Below are 24,929 nucleotides of genomic sequence, written 5' to 3'. Positions count from 1 at the left end.
TCTCAGAAGAAAAGTCCCCAGTGAATTAATCAGTCTATATAAACATGTCAGATAAAACTCTGGCCATAAGGTATATAGATTTACTGGCTGCCTAAAGCCAGAAGATCTTAAGGTCTGTTAAAATGTATGCAATTGTTTAGAAGTATTATGTTACATAAATGTTCTAATAGAGGTATGTGTGTTTTCACAGTAATATCCTGCCAAGAGGCATATGATGCTTGCCTACCACAACAATGGATCCTGGAATTATGTTGGAGATAGAAATGTTACTGCTGGTGAAGAACAAACTAACAAAACTCGAACTGTGGATGATGTGAGAATCTTCAAAACCGTTCTGATGTCTCTTGTGATCAGCGTGACAAGCACAGGGAACGCGTTGGTCATACTTGGGTTTATGACCAACAAAAAACTCAGAACTTCAAGTAACTATTTTCTCTTAAACTTGGCTATTAGTGACTTTTTCACAGGTGAAAACACAATTATAGTAATTTTTTTTTATGTAACTGCACAGAAAATATTAGAATGTATATTTATTGTTGATTTAAGGGAAGAAGAGAAATATACCTGACTCTATCTGAGGCTTCAACATCTACACATGCAAAAATTAGCATCATTCACTTTTTCATCCCTATTGTTTCTGGATTTCACAAAAAAAATGCTAAACTAATTTTCATTTATACAGTATAATGCTGACCCCTGCAACTTTACTCCTCTGATACTATATCAGTGTCCGTATGTTTTTTCCAAAAAAAAATTACTCTCTCTATTCTCTGTGGCACAGACCTGATTAGTTTTCAGTGTACAAAGTGTTTTTTGTCACATTCTGTTCAATACCTACCTTTAGGCAGAACAATTTTATAGCAACCACTTGTCTTCCTGCCTGGATGATATCCACACATGGACATACAAGCATTGAATCATTCAAATGAGTTGTTTTCCGCCATACAAAGTACTGCGTATTTGTACTGAACAGATTTATTTCAGAACTCAATCAGGAAAGCACAAAAAATGTTTCCCAGGAAATGTCCAACTTCTGGATAAAATAAGACAAGATTTTTTTTTTTTATGAACCATGTGTGACAAACATGACATTTCCACTTTATGTACACATCTATATCACCTCTCTAGCTAAGCCTTTATAAAGCACGGCGTCTTGTACCTGGCTGTACTTTCTTAAAGGAGATTCTGGTTTTTTTTTCTAATAGAACACTATTATAATATAGTGTACTACCAGGCTAATGACACCGATGCATATTGGATGAAAGGTGGACAAAGTTGCCAATTTCAGCAGGGATTCACGATTCTACTTCAAATGATGGTGAGACCATTCACAAAAAATTTACACAAGAACCATATAGTAAAAAAAAGTAAATATTTATTAATCAAACAAAGCAGAAAAATAAGACTGATAAAAAAAAGTGGGAAACCACAAGATGGCGACACACAGCCACAGGAGCTAAGATATTGTACCATATGTGCTTCTCTATTTACCTACGTTTATATCTGGCTCTATGAGACATAGGACACTTGTACCATGGAACAGTGAAGTGATTTACTGCTACATTTGGAGCATTTTGGCACTATCTTGTTGTTTCCCACTTTTTTATCAGTCTTTTATGAATTTTTCTGCTTTGTTTAATTAATTAAAAAATTACTATTTTTCACTATACAGTTCTTGTGTACATTTTTTTGTATATGATCTGATCTTACCGTACTGAACATCTATTCTTTCCATGTAGGTTAGTTGGCACTCTTATACTACGTTACACACATAGTTTTTCATAGGTGCCGTAACCGTTGATACAAACCCCCCTTCCTCTTCAACAGATGATGTAGAAGAAAATAAGACATTTTACATTCGAGAAAAATATATAAAATTCCAGACAAGGAGTTTTATTGTGTAAAAATCTGTTTACATTTATATGAATCCAGAATAAGTGGAAAGCTATGACCCTGCAAACATTATCTAAGTGTTACTGTATGTTATGCACACGCCCGGGCTGAGCGGCGTGTGCGTGTGATTGTAGTGATTCCACTGGACCATGAACCGGAGAGTGCCTGGAGGGGCGTGACTAAGTATCTGGCCGATCCGACCAAGATGGCACGACGGCATACGACGCCAGTGCACCAGGGAGAAACCGGGCAGAGGGACCAGGTGCTACTCCAGGTCAAACTCCGGACACGGGGGTTGACCCACACAGGGATTACTGGATCAGGCTGGTTAGGCTGGCGCACAGACTGGAGGGTATAGGCAGGCACGACTGGTATGCAGGCAGGCGGGTAAAGGCAAGCGCAGCTAGAGTGCAGACAGGGAGGCACTAGCAGGTAGGAACACAGGCGGGATAGGACCCAGTAGACACTGGGACTCAGGAACAATACAGGTAGAGGGGTACAGGCAAGCACAGCTAGAGTGCAGACAGGGAGGCACTAGCAGGTAGGAACACAGGCGGGATAGGACCCAGTACACACTGGGACTAAGGAACAGGCAGGTTAGGCTGGCACAGACTGGTGGATATAAGCAAACACGGCAGGTATGCAGATGGGTGGATACAGGCGAGTATGCAGGCAGGGAGGTACTGGCCGAAAGGACGGGCTGGAGCACAGAAAGGTTAAGACCCAGTACAGACTGGGTCACAGAACCGCAGATGCGGTAGACAACCACAGCAGAGAGGGAACGCCCGAAGCGGTGGGCAAGAACAGAGCAGGACAGGGCTGCAGGAGCAGCGAGCACAAGCAGGGCAGGACAGGACTGCCGGAGCAGCGAGCACAAGCAGGGCAGGACAGGACTGCCGGAGCAGCGGGCAGAAGCAGGGCAGGACAGGACTGCCGGAGCAGCGGGCAGAAGCAGGGCAGGACAGGACTGCCGGAGCAGCGGGCAGAAGCAGGGCAGGACAGGACTGCCGGAGCAGCGGGCAGAAGCAGGGCAGGACAGGACTGCCGGAGCAGCGGGCAGAAGCAGGGCAGGACAGGACTGCCGGAGCAGCGGGCAGAAGCAGGGCAGGACAGGACTGCCGGAGCAGCGGGCAGAAGCAGGGCAGGACAGGACTGCCGGAGCAGCGGGCAGAAGCAGGGCAGGACAGGACTGCCGGAGCAGCGGGCAGAAGCAGGGCAGGACAGGACTGCCGGAGCAGCGGGCAGAAGCAGGGCAGGACAGGACTGCCGGAGCAGCAGGCAGAAGCAGGGCAGGACAGGACTGCCGGAGCAGTGAGCAAAGGAGTCAGAGCAGGCTAGGCTGAGTAGGGGGGACAGGGCTCTGTTCACACGGAACAGACAGGAAGGGAAAGGCAGAGCCAGACACCCACAGGGTACTTGCAGTGAAGTAGCGAGTGGACCACAAACTCACAAACGGGAGTACAGAGACAACAAGCAGGAGTTAGGTACGAGTTCAGACTCTGCAGAAAAAGGAAGGGAACGGACATAGAGGCAAAACAGGTAAAGGATAGGAGAGAGTTCAGACTGGAACTGAGTGTACGGAGGAGACCGACACTGCAGCGGGATACAGGAGCGGGTCTGGGAATACGGCCCCGAGAGAGGCAGGACAAACAGGCAAGGAGCGTGTTCAGACAGGACAGACAAGATACAGGAACAGGTCTAGGTAATCGGCCCCTAGAAGGCAGGAGGAACAGGCTAGGAGCGTGTTCAGACAGGTCAGACAAGATACAGGAACGGGTCTAGGTAATCGGCCCCTAGAAGGCAGGAGGAACAGGCTAGGAGCGTGTTCAGACAGGTCAGACAAGATACAGGAACAGGTCTAGGTAATCGGCCCCTAGAAGGCAGGAGGAACAGGCTAGGAGCGTGTTCAGACAGGTCAGACAAGATACAGGAACAGGTCTAGGTAATCGGCCCCTAGAAGGCAGGAGGAACAGGCCAGGAGCGTGTTCAGACAGGCCTGGAAATACAGCCTCCAGGATAGGCAGACAAGAGAACACAGAACGGGACCTGGCACCTTCAGAGTGCAAGCACACACTGAAAGAAACACTATGCTCAGGCAGGGATAGATGGGCGCAGCTGAGCTATATACCAGGTGACAGACAGCAATAGGCTGAGGACGCACAAGGGGTGTGACCCACAGCAGGTACAAAAAGCAGGAAGTGATCGGGCGTTGCCCTTAAGCAGCAGAAACAGACACAAACAGACAGCATGGAGGGAAGCCAGAGAGACATTCTGGACAGGAGATCAAGTGCGCGCTCTTGCACAGTGGGAGATGGACCACTATGCAAGGACGCCGCCAGGTATGTTACAGTACCCCCCCCCTTACGCCCCCTCTTCTTCAGGCCTGCCAGAATCTTCCGCAGGGAATTCGAGGGCCAATTCTTCACTTCGAAGAGATCACTTCCCCTGTCCACCGGAAAAACTGGTCTCCTCTGGGTAGCTAGGATGCTACCTCCCATCCAGCCACCCTTAGCAACAGACGAAACGGGTGGAGTACCAGGAACAGCACACAAGGAAGTCTCTCTCCACATATTTTCAGGTGGCACCCCAGAGGGTACAGGAGACAACTGAAAGTCCTCCACCGAGTTGGAGGGGGACAGAGACTTGGGGGTAATCTCTGCTTCGAGGTACATCTTGTCAAGCTCACAGGAAGAAATAGACGGGTTATCAGGTACATAATGAGGAAAAGTCACTGTCTCTTTGTTTTCTGGTGGTACCCCGGAGGATTCAGGAAACAACTGGAGGTCCTCCGCCGGGTCAGAAGAGTGCAGAGGCTCAGAGAAAACATCTGCTTCAGAGTACACTAGGTCGGACTCACTGGACGAAGCAGGCGAGGTATCGGGTACCGAGTATAGGAAAGTCTCTGTCCATTCTCCACCAGGTGGCACCCCGAAGGGTTCTGGAGACAACTGGCGGTCCTCCGCCTGGTCAGAGGGGTGTAGAGACTCACGGGTAACCTCTGCTTCAGAGTACACTAGGTCGGACTCACTGGACGAAGCAAGCGAGGTATCAGATCCAGGATATAGGAAAGTCTCTATCCATTTACCACCAGGTGGCACCCCGAAGGGTTCTGGAGACAACTGGAGGTCCTCCGCCTGGTCAGAGGAGTGTAGAGACTCGGGAGTAACCACTGCTTCAGAGTACACTAGGTTGGACTCACTGGACGAAGCGAGCGAGGTATCAGGTACAGAGTATAGGAGAGTCTCTGTCCTTTCGCTACCAGGTAGCACCCCGAAGGGTTCAGGAGACAACTGGAGGTCCTCCGCCTGGTCGGAGGGGTGTAGAGACTCGGGAGTAACCTCTGCTTCGGAGTACACTAGGTTGGACTCACTGGACGAAGCGAGCGAGGTATCAGGTACAGAGTATAGGAGAGTCTCTGTCCTTTCGCTACCAGGTAGCACCCCGAAGGGTTCAGGAGACAACTGGAGGTCCTCCGCCTGGTCGGAGGGGTGTAGAGACTCGGGGGTAACTACCACTTTGGGGTACCCATTGTCAGGCTCACAGGACGAAGCGGACAAAGTATCGAGTACCGGGTGTAGAGAATTCTCTCTCCATTTGTCATCGAGTGGTATCCCGGAGGATTCAGGAGGCAACAGGGGGTCCTCCGCCAGGTAGTAGAGGTGCACAGACTCTGAGGTAACCACAGCTTTGGAGCATCCTTGGACATGCACACCGGTTAAAGTGGGTGAAGCATCTGATGCCGGGTGCAGGAAGTTCTCCTGTGTGGTGTCTGGATGGGCAGAAGTCTCTTCGGGCAGGAGAACTGGTGCACTACCCACGCACATTACCCGTTGGGGCTTCTCCGGGATACAGGGAGATGAAGCTTCAGTAGGGACTTCAAGGTTGGGGTCAGGAGGTCTCAGGGAGGACAGACCCTGGCGTGACGGCTTGCCTCTACGTCTAGCACGTCTGGACTGCCTCTTGAGGTTGGGAGAAGTATTCCGGAAAGCGTAGTCACCCTGTGAGGATTCTGGGTGGGCAGTAGTCTCATTGGGCTGGAGGACTATTGCGCTACCCACACACATTACCCATTGGGGCTGCTCCGGGATATTGGGAAGTGAAGCTTCAGCAGGAGCCTCCGGGTTAGGATCATCGAAGACCATTAGAAAGGCCACCAGGAAGGCCATTAGGTCCAGGAGGATCGGATCCTGTGTTTCATATAGGGGGTTGATCCATTCCAAGGCATCACCCGCCAGGTAAGACATAATGAATGCCACCTTAACCCGATCGGTGGGAAAACATAGAGGGTAGAACTTGAAGTGTAGCATGCATTGCTCCACAAATGCACGACTTTGTCTAGGATCCCCATAATAACGTAGCGGATCCGCGGGAACGAGAGCAGATAGATCCATCTGGACGGGTGCGTAATTCGCCTGGAACTCAGCTAAAGGAAAAAAAAAATATTTATTTATTTATTTTAATGCATGTATTCGCTGGAAAACTTCTCAGAGAGCGAAGGCCGTGGGGCTCAACGGGAACCATGGCCTGAGCATGCTGTTATGCACACGCCCGGGCTGAGCGGCGTGTGCGTGTGATTGTAGTGATTCCACTGGACCATGAACCGGAGAGTGCCTGGAGGGGCGTGACTAAGTATCTGGCCGATCCGACCAAGATGGCACGACGGCATACGACGCCAGTGCACCAGGGAGAAACCGGGCAGAGGGACCAGGTGCTACTCCAGGTCAAACTCCGGACACGGGGGTTGACCCACACAGGGATTACTGGATCAGGCTGGTTAGGCTGGCGCACAGACTGGAGGGTATAGGCAGGCACGACTGGTATGCAGGCAGGCGGGTAAAGGCAAGCGCAGCTAGAGTGCAGACAGGGAGGCACTAGCAGGTAGGAACACAGGCGGGATAGGACCCAGTACACACTGGGACTCAGGAACAATACAGGTAGAGGGGTACAGGCAAGCACAGCTAGAGTGCAGACAGGGAGGCACTAGCAGGTAGGAACACAGGCGCGATAGGACCCAGTACACACTGGGACTAAGGAACAGGCAGGTTAGGCTGGCACAGACTGGTGGATATAAGCAAACACGGCAGGTATGCAGATGGGTGGATACAGGCGAGTATGCAGGCAGGGAGGTACTGGCCGAAAGGACGGGCTGGAGCACAGAAAGGTTAAGACCCAGTACAGACTGGGTCACAGAACCGCAGATGCGGTAGACAACCACAGCAGAGAGGGAACGCCCGAAGCGGTGGGCAAGAACAGAGCAGGACAGGGCTGCAGGAGCAGCGAGCACAAGCAGGGCAGGACAGGACTGCCGGAGCAGCGAGCACAAGCAGGGCAGGACAGGACTGCCGGAGCAGCGGGCAGAAGCAGGGCAGGACAGGACTGCCGGAGCAGCGGGCAGAAGCAGGGCAGGACAGGACTGCCGGAGCAGCGGGCAGAAGCAGGGCAGGACAGGACTGCCGGAGCAGCGGGCAGAAGCAGGGCAGGACAGGACTGCTGGAGCAGCGGGCAGAAGCAGGGCAGGACAGGACTGCCGGAGCAGCGGGCAGAAGCAGGGCAGGACAGGACTGCCGGAGCAGCGGGCAGAAGCAGGGCAGGACAGGACTGCCGGAGCAGCGGGCAGAAGCAGGGCAGGACAGGACTGCCGGAGCAGCGGGCAGAAGCAGGGCAGGACAGGACTGCCGGAGCAGCGGGCAGAAGCAGGGCAGGACAGGACTGCCGGAGCAGCGGGCAGAAGCAGGGCAGGACAGGACTGCCGGAGCAGCGGGCAGAAGCAGGGCAGGACAGGACTGCCGGAGCAGTGAGCAAAGGAGTCAGAGCAGGCTAGGCTGAGTAGGGGGGACAGGGCTCTGTTCACACGGAACAGACAGGAAGGGAAAGGCAGAGCCAGACACCCACAGGGTACTTGCAGTGAAGTAGCGAGTGGACCACAAACTCACAAACGGGAGTACAGAGACAACAAGCAGGAGTTAGGTACGAGTTCAGACTCTGCAGAAAAAGGAAGGGAACGGACATAGAGGCAAAACAGGTAAAGGATAGGAGAGAGTTCAGACTGGAACTGAGTGTACGGAGGAGACCGACACTGCAGCGGGATACAGGAGCGGGTCTGGGAATACGGCCCCCAGAGAGGCAGGACGAACAGGCAAGGAGCGTGTTCAGACAGGACAGACAAGATACAGGAACAGGTCTAGGTAATCGGCCCCTAGAAGGCAGGAGGAACAGGCTAGGAGCGTGTTCAGACAGGTCAGACAAGATACAGGAACGGGTCTAGGTAATCGGCCCCTAGAAGGCAGGAGGAACAGGCTAGGAGCGTGTTCAGACAGGTCAGACAAGATACAGGAACAGGTCTAGGTAATCGGCCCCTAGAAGGCAGGAGGAACAGGCTAGGAGCGTGTTCAGACAGGTCAGACAAGATACAGGAACAGGTCTAGGTAATCGGCCCCTAGAAGGCAGGAGGAACAGGCCAGGAGCGTGTTCAGACAGGCCTGGAAATACAGCCTCCAGGATAGGCAGACAAGAGAACACAGAACGGGACCTGGCACCTTCAGAGTGCAAGCACACACTGAAAGAAACACTATGCTCAGGCAGGGATAGATGGGCGCAGCTGAGCTATATACCAGGTGACAGACAGCAATAGGCTGAGGACGCACAAGGGGTGTGACCCACAGCAGGTACAAAAAGCAGGAAGTGATCGGGCGCCGCCCTTAAGCAGCAGAAACAGACACAAACAGACAGCATGGAGGGAAGCCAGAGAGACATTCTGGACAGGAGATCAAGTGCGCGCTCTTGCACAGTGGGAGATGGACCACTATGCAAGGACGCCGCCAGGTATGTTACACTGTATTATCTATATATGTGCCCTTATGGAATTTATAGATAAACTGTTTTCCAGATAAAATGCCTTTCTTTAGCCAGCTAAAAAAATCATGGAAAAAGAAGAGAAAATACAGCAGCCGCAAAAATATATAAAACATCACATTTATTAGAACAGTTAAAAAAAGAAAAGGTGGGAAAAATATTAAAATAGCATAGTAAAGTCGGGTCTATGTGTTTAGAGCTTTCACAGCTCTTAGTCTATAAGAGCTGTGAAAGCTCAAAACACGTAGACCCGGATGTAACTATGCTATTTTAATATTTTTTACAATTTTTTCTTTTTTCATTTTTTTAATAAATGTGATGTTTTATATATTTCTGCGGTTGCTGGATTTTCTCTCTTTTTCCATGGTTTCTCAGCTCAGGAGCCAGCCTGATGCCTCCGTGCACGGCACCCTCATTAAGGGTACTCTTCACACTGGTGAACTGATGTTAGTTCGTTTTTTTCCCAGAAAAAAAAAATCACTTTAAAGAAGTACTGAAAATATTTTTTAAACATAACACAGTCAAAACCAATGAGCAAACTGTACATTCACATAGACAAGCAATATAAATACACAAAAAAAACATAAGGTACCTTTTAGAACAATAAGGCCGCAATTCATCAAGGAGTTTTAGCCAGATATCTGGCAAGCCCACCCAACACCTACAGTGGGGTAAAACAAAACACCTCTCTTAATTAATTGGGCCCTAGGTGTGAATAAGTGTTTATAATTATATCAAAGACAATTCTGTGGTCATAACAGACTAAACAATAAATGTGTTACAATTAGAAAGTTATACCTATAAAAAAGGTTCATAAAGGATGTCTCGCTAACGAAAACAATCAAGTTCCCCATGTAGTTTATGAGCTATTTAATTTGTTGTTGAATACATTTCTTATAATATGTCCTGTAGAATTATTTAAAATGGTTGCTTAGTTTAAGAAATCATTAAGAATCCATGGTCTCCATTATCTTAGTAGGCAGTCTACAATGACCAGTAACTATTAGGCTAAGTACACATGACCGTATAAAAAATCATCAGCTTCATCCAGAAAAATTGGACAATTTTTTTCTCACTTGACATCTGTACGCAATCCGCATGCAATCTGTTTTTTACAGTAGCAGTTATAAATAATTTGCCCACTTTTCCCTAAGAGGTAAATTATACGACTGATATACATAGAAATAAAAATGTACTGACCCTTAAGCCATGAACCATAGTCATCTTCACTTCCTTTGTGTTATTGTTGTAGTATACTGATGTAGTATTTGAACATTACTATGCAGTGTAAAAAAATAATAAAAATTGATTTATAAAGTATAATAATGTAGTAATTTATTGTCATTACATAAACTGAATAGTCCATTAACACCTAAAAAAACATGTTATTTTCCCTTAGGTTCTTTCACTCTTCCACTGTACTTTAACTATTACATTATTAATGGAGAATGGGTCCTTGGAAGAAGCATCTGTAAATTTTGGCTCACTGTTGATTATACCTTGTGCCAGTGTACAATATATAATATTGTTCTCATCAGCTGTGACCGTTTTATGGCCGTCACCAAAGCTGTAAGTATCTTATATATATACATATAACAAATGGCATATCCAGCAAAAGGATCCTCAGAAATTCAGAAGTTTATTGTAAATTCATTAACCCCTTTAATCCCGGGCCATTTTCCGTTTTTGCGCTAACGTTTTTTGCTCTCTTCTTCCCAGAGTCATATCTTCTTTATTTTTTTGTCAATATAGCCATGTGAGGGCTTATTTTTTGTGGGACGAGTTGTACTTTTGAACTACACCATTGGTTTCACCATATCATGTACTGGAAAACAGGGAAAAAATTCCAAGTGCGGTGAAATTGCAAAAAAAGTGCAATTTTTTTTTTACCATGTTCACTAAATGCTAAAAATGGCCTGCCATTATGATTCTCCAGGTAATTACGAGATTGTAGATATCAAACATGTATAGGTTCTTTTTTACTTAAGTGGTGAAAAAAAAATCCAAAGTTTGTTAAAAAAATAAATAAAAGTCATCATTTTCCGAGACCGGTAGCGCCTCCATTTTTTGGGATCTGGGGCTGGTGGAGGGCTTATTTTTTGCGCGCTGAGCTGATATTTTTATTGATACCATTTTGGGGAAGATCCGATGTTTTGATTGCAAGTTATTGCATTTTAATGCAATGTTGCAACGATCAAAAAAACGTAATTTTGGCGTTTTGATTATTTTTTGCTCATTACGCCGTTTATCGATCGGATTCATTATTTTTATATATTGGTAGATCTGGCGATTTTGAACGTGGCGATACCAAATATGTGTATATTTGATTTTTTTTATTATTGTTTTATTTAGAATGGGGCGAAAGGGGATGAGTTAAACTTTTATTTATTTATTTAAAAAAAAAATTGATTGAGATTGAGACAGCGGCATTTAATATGTTAACTGCTGTGGGTGGATTGCGATTCCACCCGCGGTTGTTAGGGGCACATGTCAGCTGATCAGATCAACTGTCATGTCCCCGGAAAGGTGTGGGCTCATCGCCGGAGCCCAGGGCAAAGGGAGAGACCCGACATGTGCCGTGCATGTAAGGCACATGTTGTTAAGGGGTTAAAATCCAATCCATCACCTAGAAACAGCAGACGCATTTCAAACTACGTCTTTACTCATTGCATTATATATACATATTATATATACATCATAAACATATATTGTATATGGTGAATATATGCATAATTCTGTATATATACAGTACATCTTATTTATACACCATTAATATACATCGTCCTTACTCATTGCATTATATATATACATCTTATATATACACTATTAACCAAATCATAGCCAGAAATAGTGAGACTACATCTGCACATATTCTGTATCCTCTTATGCCACATACATTTTTGGGTGGGCAAACTCTGGTTTGTAGCCACCAGAGATTTAGGGGGAACATTTCCTATTCCTTTTTTATATTTTTTAACAAATAACTGTTAGAAACGTTGAGCTATTAGTGGAACACAGGCACCATTTATAAAAGCAAGTGTGTAATAAAAACACCCTAAAGTGGTCATCTAGTTGTTTTTGTTGTTCATTGGCTATAAGTGCCCATTTTACTAGAAATGAAAATAAACTTTTTTATGAACTTTTTCTCACTTTATAATTTCTGACATCCCATCTGGCAGGCTGCAGCCACATGGCACATTGCAGCTGTGTTCAGCCCGTGCATGCTCCATTCCAGTGTACATTGTACAGACTAAAGCTCAGTATCACAGGGCCCAAAGATAGTAACAGATCTGCCATACACACAGCACCCAGTGAATCAGAAGAAGCAGCCATATGACAAGGTGACATTTTAATTATATAGTTCGTCTATTGTGTATCATACAGAAAGCGAGAATGTACAGGAAACAAAGTTCTACTGTCCATGTTTAACCCCTTTGGGACAAGCCCATTTTTAATCTTGCGTTTTTGTTCAATCTCCCCCCCTCCACCTTCTTCCAAGGGCACTAACTTTTTTTACTTTACCATTGGCACTGCCACATAAAGACTTGCTATATGTGGGATGAGTTGTTGATTTCAATGACACTATTAATTTCACAATGTCATGTAGTGAAAAATAGGAAGCAAATTAACCACTTCGCACCAGAGCCTGTTTTTGCCTTCGTGACCGGGCCAATTTTTTCAATTCTGACCACTGTCACTTTATGAAGTAATTACTCTGGAACGCTTCAACGGATCCCCCTGATTCTGAGATTGTTTTTTCGTAGCATATTGTACTTCATGATAGTGGTAAAATTTATTCGATATCACTTGCGTTTATTTGTGAAAAATTTGGAAATTTGGCGAAAATTTTGAAAATTTTGCAATTTTCAAACTTTGAATTTTCATGCCCTTAAATCAGAAAGATATGTCACACAAAATAGTTAATAAATAACATTTCCCACATGTCTACTTTACATCAGCACAATTTTGGAACCAAATTTTTTTTTTGTTAGGGAGCTATAAGGGTTAAAAGTTGACCAGCGATTTCTCATTTTTCCAACAAAATTTACAAAAACATTTTTTTAGGGACCACATCATATTTGAAGTCACTTTGAGGTGTCTTTATGACAGAAAATACCCAAAAGTGACACCATTCTAAAAACTGCACCCCTCAAGGTGCTCAAAACCACATTCAAGAACTTTATTAACCCTTCAGGTGTTTCACAGGAATTTTTGGAATGTGGAAGAAAAAAATTAACATTTAACTTTTTTCACAAAAATGTTACTTTAGACCCAATTTTTTTTTATTTTCACAGGGGTAACAGGAAAAAATGGACCCCAAAATTTTTTGTGCAATTTCTCTTGAGCGCGCTGATACCCCATATGTGAGGGAAAACCACTGTTTGGGCGCACTGCAGGGTTCGGAAGGGAAGGAGCGCCATTAGACTTTTTGAATGTAAAATTTGTCTGAATAATTAGCAGACACCATGTTGCGTTTGGAGAGCTCCTGATGTTCCTAAACAGTGGAAACCCCCCATAAGTGACACCATTTTGGAAACTAGACCCCTTAGAGAACTTATCTAGATGTGTGGTGAGCACCTTGAACCCCAAGGTGCTTCACAGAAGTTTATAATATTGAGCTGTAAAAATAAAATTTTCACATTTTTCCCACAAAAACGTTTTTCATCCCTTAATTTTGCATTATCATAAGCGTAATAGGAAAAATTGCACCATGAAATTTGTTGTGCAATTTCTCATGAGCACGCTGATACCCCATATGTGGGGAAAACCACTGTTTGGGCGCACGGCAGGGTTTGGAAGGGAAGCAGCGCCATTTGACTTTTTGAATGTAAAATTAGTTTGAATAATTAGCGGATGCCATGTTGCATTTGGGTAGCCCCTGATGTGCCTAAACAGTGGAAACCCCCCACAAGTGACACCATTTTGGAAACTAGACCCCTTAGGGAACTTATCTAGATGTGTGGTGAGCACCTTGCACCCCCAGCCGCTTCACAGAAGTTTATAATATTGAGCCGTAAAAATAAAATTTTCACATTTTTCCCACAAAAAATGTTTTTCATTCCCTAATTTTGCATTATCCTAAGGGTAACAGGATAAATTGCACCATGAAATTTGTTGTGCAATTTCTCCTGAGTACGTCGATACCCCATATGTGGGGGAAAACCACTGCTTTGGTGTACGGCAGGTTTCTGAAGAGAAAGGAGCGCTATGTTGGCTGGGATAGGTTGCAGACACCATGTCACATTTGAAGAGTCGCTGACATGCCGAAACAGCAGAAACCCCCACAAGTGACCCCATTTTGTAAACTACACCTCTCAAGGAATTCATCTAGGGAAGTAGTGAGTATTTTTTAGTTTTTTAATTTATACCATTGGGCAGTGAAAAAAGCATAATTATATTTTTACCACAAAAAAATGTTTTACCCTCAGATTTTACATTTTCACACAGGGCAATGGGTAAAAATGGTGCCGAAATGTGTCACACAATTTCTTCTAAAAGTGTCAATACCCCATATGTGGCTGTATCGTACCGCTCAGCCATACGGCAAGATCTGGGGGGGACGGAGTGCTATTTGACAATTGGAGAACAAATTATTGTAGAATAGGCATTTGGATTTGGGAGCACAAAATTTTCTGAATTTCTTTTGGGGGGCAAGGGCCATTTCGCTTTTCCAGAGCCTTTCTGCTACCAGTAACTTGGAAGTCCCTTATATTTTTAACAGATGACGGACCTGAGTGGGGACTAGCTTTTTTTGAGGACTGAGTTGAAGCTTTTATTGGGAACATTTTACGTAACATTTATCCGGCACTCTAGGCTGAGAACTTACATCGGGGTTTCCATCTAAATTTCCAAGTGATGTAATTCAGATGAAACCCCTGCGGGATCCATTCACTGTAATGAGGCAGCAGAGTTACTCTGGACTCCGTCTGGCCTCTGTTTAGCGGTGTCCTTTTTTTCAGAAGTGCACAAAACTGTGGCCAGCCGCACTTTTATGCACGCCTAAAACAAATGACACCGTGGGATCCCAGGCCAGACGGCATCCACAGTGCCTATATCTGCCTCATTACAGGGAATCTTCCGTCATGGGTTCCAGCTGAATCACAAATTTCAGAGATTTACACGGAAACTCTGGGGTAAGTGCTCAGCGCAGAGCGCAGGATAAATGTAAGGCTCTGCGCCTTACTGCGATCTTTGGGAGACATAATAAACTAATCAGTAGCAGGTGAAGAATTGGTTTTATTTATTTTTTACGCCGTTCCCAATGTGATATAACTGATTAGATTACTTTATTCTTCGGGTCGGTGCGATTACAGAGATACCAGATTTATATTGGGTTTTTATGACTGACAGCTGTCACACACTAAAAGACGCTTTTTTTTGCAAAATCTAGTTTTTGCATCGCCATATTTTGAGAGCTATAATTTTTCCAGATTTTGGCCGACAGAGTCATGTGATGGCTTGTTTTTTGCGGGACGAGTTGACATTTTTATTAGTACCATTTTTGGGTATGTGACATTTTTTGATCGCTTTCTATTCCGTTTTTTGGGAGGTAAAATTAACAAAAACCAACAATTCAGGAGTTGTTTTTTGAGGTTTTTTTTATGCCGTTCTGCGTGTGGTAAAAGTGATCAGGCAGCGTTATTCTTCGGGTCAGTACGTTTACAGCGATACTACACTTACTGTATATTTTTTTATGTTTTGGCGCTTTTACACAATAAAACCATTTTAACGAAAAAATATTTTTTTTGCATTGCTTTATTCTGAGAGGTATAACTTTTTTATTTTTCGGCTGATGGAGCTGTATGGCGGCTTGTTTTTTGCGGAATAAGATGACGTTTTCAGCGGTACCATTTTTATTTCCATTTTGCTTTTTGATCGCATTTTTTCCACTTTTTGTTTGGCGATATGAGGAAAAAGCATAGTTTTTTGCTCCGTTTTTTATTTATTTTTATTACGGTGTGCACAGAAGGAGTTAATTAGTGTTACAGTTTTATAGCTCGGGTTGTTTCGGACGCGGTGATACCAAATATGTGTACTTTTTTTATTTTTGCATAAATATACGGATTTATCGGTTTAATATTTTATTTATTTATTTTGTAATTTTTTTTAACAGTTTAAAAACATTTTTTTTTACTTTTTTTTTACATTTTTACTTAGTCTCTGTATGGGACATTAATTTTTATTTTTCTGATCACTGATCTCATGTAATGTAATAGACATGTATTACATTACATGAGATCTTCCCTGACTGTTTCACAGTCAGTCTCCTGCCTGGCTTCAGCTGCAGGCTGAGCCAGGCAGGACACCATATATGGCAGATCTGGAGGCGGTCATGTGTCCTCCAGCTGCCATAGCAACGTCAGGTCCTGGAAGGTATAAGGGGGCCGTCGGAGACGTAAGTGGACGACCCCCTCTCCTCCTGCTGTCTTCTATATGCCGCGATCACTATAGATCGCGGCATATAGAAGACAACAAAGGGTTAACATCACTGGGACCTGATCCAATCAGGTCCCGATGATGTTCCCTGTCAGAGCTATCGCTCTGCACCGCTCCCGCAGCGCTTGCAAGACCCTGGGGGTCCTGAGCGCTGCGCGACCACCCACCATTTTTAAACGTCCGCGCTGCACAGAGCCCAGGCAGCGCGGACGTTTATCTACAGCGGGCGGTCGGGAAGCGGTTAAAAAAGGAGCCGAATATGAAAAAAAATAAATAAAACACTGCAATTCTGACATTGCTTTTTGTTCTTGCAACTTTCACTTTATGGTAAAAATAACCTAGCAGCTTTGTTCTACAGGTCAGTTTGATTACAGTGATACTAAATTTATATAGTTTTTTTTTTAACAATTTAAAAAAGTATTCTTGGTTTCCTTTTCTGAATACTGAGAGCTATACCTGCTAAGTTGTAGCTTTCAATGCCACCATCATTTTACTATATAATGTACTGAAAAAGAGGGAAAAAAACTTTAAAGATAATATGTCAGTAGGATCAACCCTCCTAAGCCGTCTATATGGGCATGAAGGTCATGGGATGCTGAATAAAATGATACCTTGATATCTGTAATCCAATGTCTTATTCCAGAGAAATCCTAATTTTTCTTATATGTAAATGACCTCTTCCAAGCTATGGGTCGGATGTTGGCTGGAAGATAACTCTGCCTCCAGAGATTATCTTATATAACATGAGGTGGCAGATTCCCTTTAAATTAGGTGAAATAATGAATGCAATTTTGCCGTTGTTTAGTTTCACTATGCACAAAAAATTACCTGGCAAACTGATTCTTCAGGTCGTTATGATTATATTAATACCACACTTTTTTAATTTACAATGAATATTATATTTAAAAGGGTTATCCAGGACTAAAATTGTTTTTACTATTATGAGCCAAAAAACTAACAGGTAGGTCAACTACCTGCCTATTCCTTCCAGCACAGGCTAAGAGGGATCACTGACCTCTCCTGATGGTTATTTAGCTGCTCCCCATCCACAGAGTAGCTCTTCTTCTCCTGTGTTATTTTATCGACGGGGTGTACCTGCCACGTCAAGCTGATTGACAGTCGAGTTCCCGCAGTTAGGCAGCGCAGAGCCGGCTTTCAATCAGCATGACATCAGCAGTCACGCCCTGTCAACAGAGTAGATCAGAAGAGAAGTTGCTAGTCTGTCGACGCGACATCAGGCACAGAATTATTGTAGAAGTGGTCAGTGCTTGTTGGTTCTTAGGCCCACAGTAAAAAAAATAATATACAGTGACATGTAAAAGTTTAAGCACCTCTGGTCAAAATTACTGTTATTGTGAACAGTTAAGCAAGTTGAAGATGAAATGATCTCTAAAAGGCCTAAAGTTAAAGATGATACATTTCCTTTGTATTTTAGGGACAAAAAATATATATATATATTTTCATCTTTTCCATTTTAATAATTACAAAAAGGAAAATGGGCCGATGCAAAAGTTTGGGCACCCTGCAAGGTTAGTACCTAGTAGCACCCCCTTTTGAAAGTATCACAGCTTGCAAATGCTTTTGTAGCTTGACAAGATTCTTTCAATTCTTGTTTGAGGGATTTTCATGCTTTCTTCCTTGGAAAATTCTTCCAGTTCTGTGAGATTCCTGGGTCGTCTTGCATGCACTGCTACTTTGAGGTCTAGCCATAGATTTTCAATGATGTTCAGATCAGAGGACTGTGAGGGCCATTGTAAAATCTTCAGCTTGCACCTTTTGAGATAGTCTGTTGTTAATTTTGACATTTGTAGTAGCCATCCTCTTTTCAACTTCAGCTTTTTTACAGATGGCGTTATGTTTGCATCAAGAATTTGTTGAAATTTTATTGAATCCATTCTTCCCTCTTCCAGTGAAAGTTCCCCGTGCCATTGGCTGCAACACAACCCAAAAGCATGATTGATAAACTTCCATGCTTAATGGTTGGCGAGATGTTCTTTTCCTGAAATTCTGTGCCCTTTTTTCTACACACATACCTTTGATCAATGTGGCCAAAGAGTTTTATTTTAACCTCATCGGTCCACAGGACTTGTTTCCAAAATGCATCAGGCTTGTTTAGTTGTTCTTTTGCATACTTCTGATGCTTGCTGAATTTTATGATGAGGATGCAGGTGAGGTTTTCTTCTGATGGCACTTCAATGATGGCCATATTTGTGCAGGTGTCTCTGAACAGTAGAACAATGTATCACAATTCCAGAGTCTGCTAAATCTTTCTGAAGGTATTTTGCAGTCAAGAGGGGGTTCTGATTTGCGTCTCTAGCAATCCTACGAGCCACTCTCACTGACATTTTGCTTGGTCTTCCAGACCTCATCTTGACCTCCACTGTTCCTATTAACTGCCATTTAATTACATTTCGAACTGAGAAAAGGGCAACTTGAAAACGCTTTGCCATCTTCTTATGTCCTTCTCTTGCTTTGTGGGCCTCCACCATTTTCATTTTTAGAGTGCTATGCAGCTGCTTAGGAGAACCCATAACTGCTGTTTTTGGGCACAAGGTTAGAGGAGGCTGGGTTTTTATAAAGCTGGGAAATATGCATCACCTGGCCTTTCCTAACGATGATAATAAACAAGCCATAACCCTAACAGGCTAATTGAAGTATGAAACCTTGGTCAAAGTTATCTGAGCACACAAATTTCCAAAAGTGCCCAAACTTTTGCATTGGCCCATTTTCCTTTTTGTAATTTTTAAAATGTAAAAAATTACAATATATAAATTTTTTGGCCTAAAATACAAAGGAAATGTGTCATCTTTAACTTTAGCCCTTTTAGAGATCATTTCATCTCCAACTTGCTTAACTGTTCACAATAACAGTAAATTTGACCAGGGTGCCCAAGCTTTTACATAACACTGTAGTCTTTGATAAACCTTTTAATGGATTAATTGATGTATCCTATCTTAGCAAGGCCAAGTGATTTATATATTCACAATGCCGAAAAAATAGAATGTAAATGGAAACTTTGCACATTGTCTCAAATAGCTTCGAAAATAGAAAATAAAATTTATTTTGAGCTTACTTCTGATCACTTTTTTTTTGTAGGTAAAGTATAGGGATCAGCAACACAAACTGAAACCAGCTTTGATGAAGATGGCAGTAGTATGGATTATAGCTTTCCTAAATTTTGGACCAGCAATTGTTTTTTGGGAATATGTGGTGGGTTATAGTGTGATACCAGAAAATGAATGTAACCCAGAATTTTTCTATGGAGGTCGATACATGCTCTATTCTTCTATTTTTGACTTCTTCACGCCGATATCTATAATAGTCTTTTTCAACCTTAGTATTTATTTTAATATAAGAAGTCGAATGAAGGGTAAAGTACAAAACTCTAGTAGTCCTAGCTCTAGTGATTTATATGGAGACAAGAGGAACAATGATGTATTCGTTATAGATTGTAGAGATCATTCCCACTGTCCACAAGCTTCAACACAACGTAATGAAGAAAGTGGAGCAGAGAACAAAAAGGGACACCTACAATATTTGTTTTCAATCTTTAAAACTAAAAGTCACCATTCAGCTGCAAAAAATGGAAGAAATGAAGAGGCAAATGGAGGAGGAACTCTTGATTTAACAAAAAATTCTGCATTGGCCAAGGATAAGCAAATGGCGAAATCTTTAGCAATTCTTGTGATTACCTTTTGTATCTGCTGGGCACCATATTCTTTCTTAACAATTGTCGCAGAGGGGTTTTGTAATGTTTGTGTGTCGCCCCTTTTGTATGATATCACAAATTGGCTATTCTTCTTAAACTCCTCAATTAATCCATTCCTGTATCCTTTTTGCCACCCTGCGTTTAAGAAAACCTTACTACAATTGATCTGTTTTAAAAAAACATAGCTGTGGCCAAGAATGATCTTTGAGCTTTTACACACTCAGATACAAATAATACAGTGGAACTCACTGACCATCTGAGTACCTAAGGTTTCATGTACATGGTTTCATTAAAAAGATATATTTCCTCATGCACATCTAGGGGGGATGTTTAGGAACTACTAAAGATGTTGTATTTAATAGTTCCATGTTATGTACAGAACTTACAATCCTAGTCAGAAAAAGGGAGTAAAAAAAGTGCAAAAATATGACGTTTGTACTAATATTTATATTAATATTCACCTATTTTACATAGTAGCTTTATTTGTATATCTGTCTACACTGTATAGGCAAAGTATGTGCACACCACTGCTAATTATTTAGTTCAGGTATTTAAGCCAAATAGGCGCATAAAATCAAGCACACAACCATGCAATCTGAATAGACAAACATTAGTTGCAATTCAGCCTGTACTAAAGACCTTGTTGACTACATGGCATTGTTTTAGGATGGCATCTTAGGCTATGTTCACATGTCCAGTAATCATCCGTTAGAACCATAGGCGGATTATAATGAGGGCAATCTGGGCTACCGTCAGGGGCCCGAGGCTCCGGGGGGCCCATGGCCAGATTGCCCTCATTACAATGTTGTGTGTGCCGCCGATATCCCAGCAGGCAACGGAGGCCCGGGGGCCCCGGGCTGCTCCCTCAGCATCTGCGCAGGGCCACCTGCTTCTTCTTCGGCAAGTCTGGACAGGGCATCAGCATTACCATATAGCCTCCTGGGCCTATGCTCCACTGAGAAACTAAAGTCTTGCAGTGCTAAAAACCACCTAGTCACCCGGGCATTCTTACCCATCCTTTCCTTCATCCATCTCAGGGGTTAATGATCTGACACTAACCTGAACTTCCGACCTAACAGGTAGTACCTCAGGGTGTCAACTGCCCATTTGATGGCCAAGCAATCCTTTTCCACAATAGCATAATTTTTCTCACAAGCCGAAAGTTTTCTGCTTGGATATAAAACGGGATGTTCCTCCCCGTTTATTTCTTGAGACAACACGGATCCTACCCCGACTTCTGAGGCATCCGTCTGGACTATGATCTCATTATTGAAGTCAGGGGCAATCAAAACTGGCAACTTGCACAGAGCGAGTTTCAATTCCTGGAACGCCATCTCAGCCCCTCTTTTGGGTGTCCGCCCTTTTGCGAACTCCAGTATGGAGATGCTACGTCCCCTTGCTTCCCCAAATAACTCTCTACCACCTCGGAAGGGAGTATATGAATCTGTCCATGACAACTTTCTCCACCATCTGAGCTGGGGAGGAAGATTCAGGTTGCAACAACTTCTGGACGAGGTGAAGGAGGTCGAACATTTGGGACCGGGGAGATTTGTCATTGCAATAGGCCCAGTAGTGCACCCGTTGCGCCCTGACAATCAGAGTCAGTCCCAAGCATGCCAAGATCTCAGTCTTCAATTTGGCGTACACCTTTGTGTCTTGCAAAGCCAGGTCATAATAGGCCTTCTGCGGCTCCCCTGTTAAATATGGCGCCAGAACTTCCGCCCACTGCTCCGGAACCAATCTCTCCCGTTCCGCCACCCTTTCAAACACAGTCAGGAATGCCTCAACGTCATCCCTCAGGGTCATCTTTTGTAATGCTCTTCTTACCGTCTTCCAGTCATCACCTGGATTTGGGGATGGGGCGGTTGACCTGCTACGGATCTCCCCCTGCTAGCTCCATCTGTCGTTGCTGCAGTTGGATATGCTGCATCAGGAGTTTGTCTCCTGCTGTACCTGCTGGCCCTGTTGCTGCTCTCGTTTCTGCTGTAGCTGCTCCCGGTGCTGCTGCCGCATGTTGTTCTGCCTCTGCAGGTGCTGCTGGTGCTGCTGTTGTTGGTTCCGGACCAAGTGCTTGATTAGCTCTTCCATGCTGTCAGACGTCTCCTGCTGGCTGATAACCTTTACCCAGGACATCTACCATTCTCTGTGGCAGGTACACATGCTCCTGGAATCTTGCCCGCATTCTCCACCACTTGTGCTGACTGTACCTGGAGGTAGACACAGGACATTGTCTCTTTAAATTTAGGGTCAGTTTATTAAGCATCATAAACTAACCTGGAGTCCATAAAGAAAAATACAGCCCATTCGGCTAAAAATGGCAAAGCAAAATACAAAGTTGCAGCACAGTCCGTGTATCGGCCAAGGTCTGGCCACTCAGGGTTAATCACACACTGTTCAGCACAGCACATGCGAGCTCCCCTCTGGAGCAAGTCCCTCTAGACACTGAACACCACCTGAGTCAAAAGGCTGGCTATTTAAAGTCCACACCACTCCCTGGATTAGAGATATGGTGGATGGCATCTTGCCCTGCACTTCGCCATCCACTAAAAACATGCCCTTGTAAACCTAGGCCGTTAATCCTCTCTGCACCTAATGTTCAGGAGAAACTTCCATGTTTCACATCACTGAGGCTAACAGCCTCAGTGAAACATATCTCCCCTCCAGTATTCTGCCATTGACTTTGTCACAATGTCTTCAAATATGTTTATGTCTGTATGTGTCTTTGTATATGTCTGTATATGTTTGTGTGCATGCAAATTTTTGTGACCCATATATGTGCAAGTCTGCATGTGTATACGTGACTGCGCGTGCGTATGTACGTGACTGCATGTGCATGACTGTGTGTGTGCATACCTGCTGGTGTCTGACTGCGTGTGTGACTGCATTTGTGTGTGTGTGACTGCATGTGTGTTTATAAGACTGCATGTGCGTGTGTGACTGTATTGGTGGGCAGTGGTGCTGCCGGAGCGGAAGTCACACGACTTCAGGTGGCTACAGGTGGGACAGACAGCGTGTCCAGTCGGGAGTTGACATTCCGCAGGTAATTCAGAATGGTTTCCTGTTGGGATCTCTGACGAGAAACCTCCTGGTACAGGTCCGTAAGCGAGGAGGCTTGGGGGCCACCGGGTTCCATGGCCCAAGCAAACTGTTACGGGTCCGGGGGGTGGAACCTCTGTGCTACGGTGCAAGGAGGGACCCAGAGGGGCGTAACTAAGTGTCAACTCGGACCGACCCTGGTCGTACGGCGGCTAATGACTCCATGACCAGGGAGGGACCGAGCCGAGGGACCAGGTGCTACTCTGGGGACGACCTTGTAAGGGAGCAGGTGACTCCCACGGTACAGATGGCAGGGACTGACCGATATAACAGGTAGGCACAGCAGGCAGGCTGGCGAGCAGAAGCCTCCAGGTAGGCTATCAGGTAGACCAGGCAAGTGACGTCAGGAGTCTCTAGGTGGGCTGGCAGGTGGTCACGGCAAGTGACGGCAGGAGTCTCCGGGAAGGCACGGCAGGTAACAAGCAGGTAACAGGCAGGTCACAGGCAAGTGCTCCCAGGTGAGCGGGCTGGTAGGCACGGCAGGTAACAGGCAGGCAACAGGCAAGTGCTCCCAGGTGAGCAGACTGGCAGGCACGGCAGGTAACAGGCAGGCAACAGGCAAGTGCTCCCAGGTGAGCGGGCTGGCAGGCACGGCAGGTAACAGGCAGGTAACAGGCTGGCGGGCAAGACTGGTAGTCAGGCTAGCAGCGGGACCTGAGGGCTGAAGCAGAGGTAAGAAACACTGTGCAACAACTTTTGCTCGGGCACCTCCATTTTGGAGGAGGTGCCTTATATATGGGAGGACCCTCGGCTATTGGCCGGGGACTCCTTAGGACGCCCTGAGCACAGTGCCTGGGGAGCTGCGCGCGCCAGCAGCAGGAAGAGGAGCGCTGTTGAACGCAGAGCGGGGAGCGCGAGGAGCGAGGAGGTGAGTGGGATGGCGTCTCGGCCTTGCAGGGGGCAGAGACGCCGATGCTACACTCAGGAGAGAATAGTGAGGAGGTTTTATTGGCCAGGATGTTACCGTGAGATCTTAATCTATTCTTGGTCCTGCCCCACCTCCCAGATAACCGTGCCTACCTCACACTTCCGTAGCCCCTTAGTTCCACTACCTGTGATAGAAGTTCACATTGAGAGGATTGCCATGGACCTTGTGGGCCCCTTAGTTAAATCAGCCCGGGGCCACCAATACATTTTGGTCATCATGGGCTATGCAACGCGGTACCCCGAAGTGGTACCCTTAAGGAACTCGTCCAGTAGGAGCATAGCTCGGGAACTTGTCCATATCTTTGCCAGGACCGGCCTGCCGAAGGAAATCCTGATGGACCAAGGAACCCCATTCATGAGCAAGGTGATGAAAGAGCTGTGGAAAGTGCTTCGAATTACCAGCTGCAAACCTCCGTTTACCATCTGCAGACCGATGGCCTGGTGGAGCGCTTTAATAAGACTCTAAAAGCAATGCTCAAAAGGTCGTCAAGAAGGATGGTCGAGACCGGGACTACCTGCTTCCGTTTCTATTTTTTTCCATCAGGGAAGTTCCCCAAGCCTCCACTGGCTTCTTTCCGTTTGAGCTTCTATATGGCCGGCATCCAGGGGGTCTCCTAGACATCACCAAGGAAACCTGGGAGGCCGAGGTCACACCCCACCGGAGTATCATCAAACATGTCGCCCAGTTACAGGAGAGAATGGCGAAAGTGATGCCCATCAGTAAGGAACACCTTCTCCGGGCGCAGGAGGGTGTACAACCGGTCGGCAAGGCTGAGACAGTTCCAGCCTGGGGATCGCGTTCTGGTTCTCCTTCCCATTGTCGAAAGTACAGTGGGTACGGAAAGTATTCAGACCCCTTTACATTTTTCACTCTTTGTTTCATTGCAGCCATTTGGTAAATTCTAAAAAGTTCATTGTTTTCCCCATTAAAGTACACTCTGCACCCCATCTTGACTAAAAAAAAACAGAAATGTAGAAATTTTTGCAAATTTTTAAAAAAAGAAAAACTGAAATA

General features: G+C 45.0%; 1 protein-coding gene across 1 annotated transcript; it reads left to right on the top strand.

The window, feature by feature from the left end:
• Positions 1-214: 214 nt before the first annotated feature.
• LOC141264688 (histamine H3 receptor-like) lies at positions 215-24,532 on the top strand. The gene is made up of 4 exons (XM_073676952.1): positions 215-467; positions 10,145-10,314; positions 19,279-19,879; positions 24,459-24,532. Exons 1-4 carry the CDS (start codon positions 215-217, stop codon positions 24,530-24,532), a joined length of 1,098 nt encoding a protein of 365 aa, XP_073533053.1.
• Positions 24,533-24,929: the final 397 nt, after the last annotated feature.

This window comes from Phyllobates terribilis, unplaced genomic scaffold (genome assembly GCF_046119375.1).
Source record: "Phyllobates terribilis strain yellow unplaced genomic scaffold, ASM4611937v1 Scaffold_4__5_contigs__length_816908805, whole genome shotgun sequence".
Classification (NCBI taxonomy): domain Eukaryota; kingdom Metazoa; phylum Chordata; class Amphibia; order Anura; family Dendrobatidae; genus Phyllobates; species Phyllobates terribilis.
The sequence above is the reverse complement of the archived record's forward strand: the minus strand, read 5'-3'. Positions and strand labels throughout refer to the sequence as shown.